General features: G+C 44.2%; 1 protein-coding gene across 1 annotated transcript; it reads right to left on the bottom strand.

The window, feature by feature from the left end:
* Positions 1-2,547: 2,547 nt before the first annotated feature.
* LOC119229495 (cytochrome b-c1 complex subunit 1, mitochondrial) lies at positions 2,548-8,360 on the bottom strand. The gene is made up of 13 exons (XM_037489899.2): positions 8,220-8,360; positions 7,035-7,175; positions 6,829-6,915; positions 6,120-6,249; positions 5,771-5,969; positions 5,197-5,276; positions 4,972-5,087; positions 4,526-4,669; positions 3,772-3,932; positions 3,570-3,655; positions 3,387-3,475; positions 3,185-3,260; positions 2,548-3,087 (listed from the first exon to the last, which is right to left on the bottom strand). Exons 1-13 carry the CDS (start codon positions 8,280-8,282, stop codon positions 3,023-3,025), a joined length of 1,437 nt encoding a protein of 478 aa, XP_037345796.2. The 5' UTR covers positions 8,283-8,360; the 3' UTR covers positions 2,548-3,022.
* Positions 8,361-8,727: the final 367 nt, after the last annotated feature.

Raw genomic sequence — 8,727 nt, 5'->3', positions numbered from 1 at the left:
AGATGAGCCTCTATTTCACAGCCCTGACCCTGCGCGGCTTCTCTCAGCTATGCATCCGGATTTTTTTTTTTCATCGGCAATAATTCGAAGAAAAAACAAAGAAAAGAGTGTGAAAATACCTCTTACGTTTAAGAGGGGTGGTAAATTGTAGGGGGAAAAAAGAAGGCTATTGCAGGCAATCCCTAAGATTTGGTAAAATATCCAGGAATATCTACAACAGATAAACATTTTAATGTCAATAAAAATACATAGATGCATTTTCAGGAAACGGTAGACTTCCATTTTCTTTGAAAGACAAAAGTATGTGTAAAAATACATTTGTCTGTACAGTTTTTGGCAAGATATTAACAATTCTCCAATATTTTATCTTATCTCAATCATTTCAATCAATACTTACTCAGTAGCCCTTGTGAAAAGTTGATAACTTGTCAAAAAGGCACTTCTCCTTCCTTCTGGTCCAAAGCAGGGCTTTGGTATGGATCTCTTGTCTTTGACCCAATACAACTGTCTTCTTTCTCCCGGGCTCTTCTTCTTCTTCTGCAGGAGGTTCGACCTGTGTGACACGTAGTCAGATGTTCAAATGGTATTCTGCCTGCTCGTCCAAGACTTTTGTCTTTATCCGCGCCGGTCGTTGCCGTGGCACTGCCCCTCGGTTTATCTTTTTGTATCATTACACGCCCTCACCCTCCCTCTATTTCATCTCATTTCCTCTAGACTCATTGACGTCCTTCTCTTTCTAAAAATAACACAATGGCAACAACTATAGTTTGCCTAGAATGAATGGTAGAGTTGCACCGAGTCAAAGATGAAACATCCCTTTTATTCAAAAGTCGAGACCAACAGGGGTTGCAAAATTAATCTTTGTCTTGTAATGTTTTGTTTTGAGTTCCTCCAGTGTCAATCCTCCATGCAGACAGGGTGACCAAAGCCTCCTCATCATCACAAAGAGGAGGGATACGTTTTGTTCAAAGACAATGATGAGATGGGTAATGTCCATGCTGTTGCAGATCGTTGCCATTTTTTGACTTTGTGTGATTTTTCATTTTAAGACTCTTTAAGTGAACGTGCTCACTGGTTTATTTTTTTTAAACATTTCGATTCATTTCAAAAGTTTCACTGTCAGGCGTAGGCTTGGGGAAGTGAATGGCAGCCACCACAGCTGTCACTAACAAGGAGACACAAACTCTGGCACTCAGTGTTGCTGCATGCCTGTTGTTCAAGGTGCATCCACACAAATGCTGCTCTTCTTCCTCCCCTTTGTCCACTATCCAACAAAGATCATCTTAATCCTGGTGGGTGCTCAGGATTTTCTGAAACAACGCTCAATGGACAGAGTACTTGTATCGTGACCTTCATAAGACAAACGGCAAATAGGTGTGAAATGGCAATGACGCGCATACTCTGTATACTTGTTTGTGCACTTACATTTAAATCAATAGAATGGTTTTCATCAACAAGTGCAGACAAATCTCCAGGACCCCAAAACAAGCAGCGTACGACAAAAGCTCCCCATCGGGACTTCTACTTGAAAGAGCAACACTAAATTCTTCCACATTACTGTGACGGTAATTCAACTCTACAGGGAGCATTTAGTTAGGATTAAGAGTAGCTAAATGTGGAGTTTAGGGAGGCAATTGCATTTCTCAAAATTAGTGGGTTTCATAAGAACTGAAGTATTGTAAGGGGGAGGGGGGGGGACAAATTAGCTTCGTTGGTTCCTATATTGGGAAAAAAAGGCCCACACAATCTGATTTTGGGGCGTAACAGACACCCCGCTCATGTGCTTGGGTGTTCTTCTGCGGGACTTTGAAAAGTTTGCATCACACGGAAATATCTAAATGCTAAAGGAACACTACGAGTACAGAAGTCTATTTTAAGGCCACAGAAGAGGAGGTGATGGGAGGTGATGGGAGCAATCCTAAAGAAAGGAGGAGATAGAGCAGGAAGGGGCTGTCAGGCCCAGGAGGGAGACCAACGAGACAACCTCCTTTCCAGAGTCACCTCGTCAAGGGACTTATCCTCATCTGACTAATGATATGAATATCACAGCAGTCCGATAGTGGTTGTGGGCCCTCGGGGGCCTTCAGGATTACAAGCCGTCTCAGTTACCCGGAGATAAACAAACACGGGTCACACAAATGTCATCCTGGGTTTGTAGGTTGAACCAATGGCATTATTATAACAGATTCTGCATGACACAGCAATACAGCCTCATCTAAGATAATGGCATGTCTATGAGTCAAGATCCAATTTGTATGAATCATAGCAGGTCCTGTTTTGTCACTCAAGCGGTCTACTGTCGTTTGATCAGTGACGTGATTCTGATTGTTATGCACATTCAAGTAAAAAAGTGTTCCAAATTATAATTTAAATGATACCATACAGTAGCAAACAGATTTCAAAAGGACACCAAATGTTGAGAACAGGAAAGACATGAGTGCAATAGACAAGAAAGGCACTATATAAGTAGTAGTATATTTTACCAATGAAACACTATGAAAAGGAGAATTGTTTGGATCATCCTCAATAAGGCTCAGCAATCCAAAGCATCTTTTACAGTATTTTTTTTTATTTGTCAGAATGAGAGCTTCTGTTATGTACAATAGAGGACAGAAACAAATGTTACAAATTATAAATATAGTCTTGCTGTAGACTGGTTGTATTCAGAGTGATCTGTGAATCCAGGAGATTATTATTTGCTATTCAAGCCTGCCCTCTCTCCCCTCCCTCCTCTGTGATAGCAGGAAATTAGCACCTCGACGGTGCCATCAAGAGGTAACAATGTGTAGAATGTAATTGTCACAGATTTGGCTGCTGCTGCCTCTTCCCCCCCCCCCCCCCACCTCCGGCTAGATAAGATAAGAGTGATCAACGGACAACGGGGAGAAGAGAGGACGAATGTGCCGTCAAGCCAACGCCGGGGGACAATCCTCAATTAACAATTTGCAGTGAAGACGGCAGAAAAGAGGAAGGTTGAGGAGAATGAGGAGCAAACACACACGGAGCGACTCATGGTCGCATCTTAAAACCTCAGCCAGTACATGGCACTGCGCATTCTGTTGTAGTCGGGAAGCTGCTCCACGGGACCTGTCAAGAGGGAGCAAGGAAGGACCGATTAGACTGGGATGTTACAGCGGGGATCCTGACCAAGCTGCACAATGGCTTGAACCCACAAAGAACTCACCGACAGCTGCCACAGCAGGACATTTATCGTAGAGATATTTGGAGCAGACGTCTCGCACCATCCTGGGGGTCACGGCCTGAAAGAAACCATGCGGAGGGAAATAAGAACTCTTGACTTCATCGTGAAGTCGCATGAGAAACGTTCCTTTTAATTGTACAACTGGCATAAATGGGCAGAACTCTCGTTCCGAGTGTCCACTAACATCGATCCGGGCGTCCCACTCTGCCAGAGGAATCCGGCGCCCATAGTTCAGGATATGTCTGCCGATGTCATCGCAGATCGGTGTTGTTCCTAGAAGACAAAAACCGGTGCGTTGACTTAAGATTCGGAGGAGTTTGTGTGTGTGTGTCCGTTTGTGTAGGTGTGTGACGGATAAGTGACGTACCATTGAGCTGTCCAACCAGGCTGGCCTTCAGAGCGTTCTTGCCTCTGGCCACATCGCTCTCTGTCACTGTGGTGCACAGGTTCATCCTGTGAGAGAGAAAGTAGAGGAAATAAGAAAAACGTCCATCGTCCTTTGATTGTGAAGTGACATTTCATCATAGTGAGGTTGCTCTGTGGGTTGTCGTCGCAGAGCCATTACTGACCAGGCATTCTGGGACCAGTGCATCATATCTTCAATCTGGTGCTTATCAGCCACAAAGTAAATGCCCAGCAGACCGGTGTCGCAGTAGGAGGAGTGGAAGGCCTGGAAGCTGTGACACAGGTTCTCCTCCACCGCCAGGCGGGCCAGACGGCTGCTCAGATGCTGCAGGTGGGAGGAAAGCACGGCTGTTAATATCCCAACGTTCCACACCAACGCCGGATCATTGTCACACCTGCATTGAATTGCTGGGCAACATATCCATGGGAATACTGTCGATCTGAAATAACCTGCTGCCAGTGAAGTGTTAAGAGTAGTACAGGATTAGTGTTAAACATCCGAGAATATAAAAACTGATCTCTATAACATTTCCCTTCAACTCCACAAAGTATAACTTCCGCCACCCAACAAATAGCTTTTTATCATAACAATGATAGAATAAAGTTCTAATATTTTACGAAGCATATACACATTGTAACACCAATCAACTAAACAATTACATACAACCGTGCTATAAAGGGATGGGCACTACGTGAATTTCCGGGATTGTTCCTCCCTACAGGTCCAGAGTCAGCGGTGAGACCTCTGACTCAGGTTTTTAGAGCGGATCATAATATACCCCTTCGTAATGGCCACTCAAAACATCAACTACCTCAAGTGGGCAAAGCTTAAAGGGGACTGCATGAGATGAGTTGCATTAAATAAAACAGAGTTCTACACCAGTATTTTATTCAGACCCCATCACATATTTAACCAACCTTTCCGCCACCATAGGTGAGGTCAAAGCTGCCGATGATGGAGTTGGCCACCATGAGTGGCACAATGTCTGGGCTCGCAGCACTGGCCCCCTCCACAGCCACGGCGATGTGGGCCAGAGGTAAAGCATCATCGCGCATACGGATCTGGGAACAGACCAACAAACAATTATGTGTGACTGTGAAAATAATATTGCTACCAATGCTATGCATGTCCACAGAGTAGAATAAACATGTAATGCATCAAACACGTCAATCTTAAATAGTTGAATAATAATTTTCCAGTTAAATGACTTGAAATTATTCTGTAACAGAGGCCAAAGTAGAAGGAATTCCCTCAAGATGTTCCTGAGATGTCACACTGACATTGATGTGATAGATGTGACATCTGTTGCCAGCACGGAAGCGTTAAATACATTTCTGGGAAAAACATTCTCAACATATCTCACCTCACTGCCTGTAAATCGGCAGGGCGACAACACGGGCACGGCATCTCCATCGTACTCAAAGGACACTCCGCTGAAGTGGGATCGAGCCAAACCGACCAGCTCCTCGTGGTTCACACCTGTCCATCAAGCACGTCAGATAAGACGCCACGTCATTCCAGGTCAAGTAGAAATTCACAGCTATGTGCCTCCTCAGTGGGTGTGTGTGTTAGGACTAAGAGGGCCTACCTCCAGCAGCAGACAGCACCATGCGGGGGGCTTTGTAGTGGCTGCTGATGTAGTCCACCAAGTCCTGGCGGCTCAGAGTCCTGGAACAATTGCAAAATAGTTGATATTTTTGTGTGTGTATGTATGTATGTATGTATGTATATGATATTTTTAAGCAATAACCAGATTTATTTAGTTTAGCTTAGCCCTTAGTAGTAGTAGCAGCAGAGATAAACCTGAACTCAATGTAAAGAATTGATACATTGAAATGCCATACATGTATTCATGGACAGGTGACTCTGAACAAACTGAAAGTAAGTGGTAAATATAGTTATGATCTGCACTTGTAAATCGTCCACCGACCACTGCATTAACGCTATTTGTCTGCATTCACCGCTTAGTCATTCATACACAGATGGCATGAGCTACCATACATGATGCCACCTGCCCATCAAGACTCTGCTGTACTACCACCGAGCCATAGTTGCCAGTTTTCACCTTTAATCACACGCTGCCCTGAGTCGTGACCGTTTGATGAAAGCAAACCTGAGAGTGTGACCATTTTTACAAAACACGAGTGTGTTGTTCCTCTTGCCTGGCATTGTTGGACGGTCCCAGCACACTGTGTCCCAGAGGAGTGCCCTGGAAGGCGGTGGCATGCAGCAGGTCAAGGCAAACTTCCTGCAAGTTACCCTCAACTTCCTCCAACTCACGCAGCACCACACCCCTCTGTCGCTCGATCTCGGCCTCATTCAACGAGCAGCTCTGTACCACCTCCGACAGCAGCTCCACGGCTAAGAAAGAAGAGTAAAAAAAGTGTTAAGCAAAGTAAGTGAGATGTTTGCACGTTCAACGACTACATCTTACAAACCGGAAATGGATTTATCAAGTTATTGTAAAGTCTAGTGGATGATGCCTGTTGCTGTTTAACCAGGTAAACTCACCTTTGGGCATGTCTTTGGCAAGAGTCTTCATGTAGTATGCGGTGTGCTCCCGAGAGGTGTAAGCACTCAGGTGAGCACCCATGGACTCAACCTGCTGCTCCAGGGCAGTCTGGGGGTGCTTCTTGGTTCCCTATGTGGGGGACGAGAGCAAAAGATGAAGGGAAGAAACCATGTTTAAATGACAGGTCTCCTCTGGAATGTGTTGCACGTTCTCTGGCTCAACAGCAAACTTGTTACGCTCACATTACACACTGAACTATTATTGAAAGGACACACACTAAAAATAGAACTCTTTACATTCACCCAAACATTTATACTTGAATCTTCAGATTTTAAAGCTGAATGGAAACAACATCTAAAGTATAACTTTCCAAAGATCTGTCAAAACACTGCTCAACCTGTGGGACACTATGGTTAAGGTATAGCTCAATTGAAATGTTATCTGCACTTATGTTGTCATCTTTCTTTGGAAAGCAGCAGATATTGTGTCATATCAGCAGAAACAGAAGAACAACAGAAGTATATTTTTACAGTGCCAGTCTGTTTACCAAACCACCATCAGGTGGTTTAGGAAAAATGACTTCCAGAGAACCCAAAGAATGCAGTTGATGTATCAAAGTGAATAACACTGAATCTAAAACTAAATTGTTATTTGTTTAAAGGAGTCAACCTCTATACTTGTAAGTTCATCAAGTCTACTAATGTCTACCTTGAAAGCCATGTGCTCCAGAAAGAACCCTGCTCCATTGTTCTTCTCACTCTCATAGCGACTACCAGCACCGATCCACAGTCCAACCTATCACAGGGTTAAGATATGTGAAGAAATGATTAGATGGACATTGCATGTCTACAAAGTGCTAAAACTATTTTCTTAAGTGGTTGAAAATAGACTCCACCCCATTGCTAACTTCTTACAGTGCAAGTGGCATGTCCAGTCTCCTCTGATGCAACTCTCAAACCATTGTCCAGAGTAGTCAGGCGCGTTTCAGGAACTCCCAGCAGGCTCTGGGCATAGCTGACGGAGGCATGTCCACGCCTCAGAGACAGCAGGATGGGCTGCAGGAGTAGAGGTCACACAGGTCATTTTTAAATCATACATTTATAAAGTACAGTTAGAATAACATGGCTTACTGCAATCGAATATAAGTAAGCAAGCTCTCATGTGCTCTGATAGGCTAACACTATGTACCCAATACGATTATTAATAAAACAACACATGTTGAGGGGAGTGCCCTCGTACATTTGAGCCAGGTGTTCTTTTTTCTCAATAAGATTTGAGGGGAAATGCAGACTCAACCTGAATGCAGTAGTATAGTATCGAGAGGCTCAGAACAGGGTCCACTGTGTTTATCTGTTCGTAACACATACTGAGGCCGAGGACAACACTGACGCCACTGCCTCAAATCAGAGGTACTCAGAATACCAGCATAAACCCCCAGATAAACCAATTCATGATCAGACGTAAAACATTTAAGAACGGTCAATTTCAACATAGCGTCCATCGCACTGTCTGGTAGTGGAATGTCATTTCATTACCATTTGTATTGCCGACGGTAACACGGAGGACAATCACATAACCAAGTAACGTTAGTTCCTCGAGCTCGTTTCACGAATATTCTCAAATCTGTGTATTGAATGTTTTGTCGACATGATACAAAAGTACGTATTAAACGATAAAAAACATTGACGACAGACAATGTTCAGCGCACTCAAAGTCACCATGCTAACGCCGCTAGCAGCAGACTTGTTAGCTGCGGTACGAGGGAAGGTTAGGACAAGAGACTAACGTTACGCGGCTGACCTCGTTAAACACCGGAACGATCACCAACCCGGTGTTACAAAGACGTGGTTAAATGGACGTTTCACATGAAGTGGTTTAATCGAGAAATGTCGCGTCATTTTGACAGTTGACCTTGCTTTCGCTGCTAGCTAACGTATGCTAAACGATTAGCTAACCAGTTCCCGTTGAGCCCGGCGGACAGCTCTCCGCGGCTCACCGTCTCCTTTGAGTCTCAGCGTTAAGCTGAAACCAGGGAGAACCCACACGGATAGGTCGCGTTGCTCTACGCTAGTCCAGTAAACCTTTGAATCTGTACTTACACTGCGGGTTTTGGCAAGGGCTTGACCCACAGTGCTCCCCACTCGGCACACGGACGCCGCCATTTCTTGGTTCGGTTACGGAAGGTGGAGTTGGAGGAGGGGGGGGGGTCGGTCTGCTGCTGTCGTGCAGCGGCACTTCTTCGTCGTCGTTGGGAAGATATGTTTCGAGTTGGAAATGTCGCCGCCAGCAGTCCAGGGTGTGTTACTGCAGTGGAGGATTGGTCCTGAAGTGCAGAAAAGTCTAATGGACTCAAATGGGTTTATTTTATCCTTTTTTCTTTTTTTTTTACTATCTACTATTATACAACCATCCTTCATTTCATATCTCATATTTTGAGTTTGGGGTGTAAAGGTGGACCTTCATCACATTACAACAAAACATATTATGTTACTTGAGGCAATGTGTTTTTTGTTTTGTTTTTTCCCTACGGTACACAGGTGGAGAATGGAATTTTATAGCCCTGAAATGCGCTCAACATTACTGAAACAGTTTTCAGTTTTCTGAAAT

The sequence above is a fragment of the Pungitius pungitius genome, chromosome 8, assembly GCF_949316345.1.
Source record: "Pungitius pungitius chromosome 8, fPunPun2.1, whole genome shotgun sequence".
In the NCBI taxonomy this organism is placed as follows: domain Eukaryota; kingdom Metazoa; phylum Chordata; class Actinopteri; order Perciformes; family Gasterosteidae; genus Pungitius; species Pungitius pungitius.
This window is presented reverse-complemented; position numbering and strand designations above follow the sequence as displayed.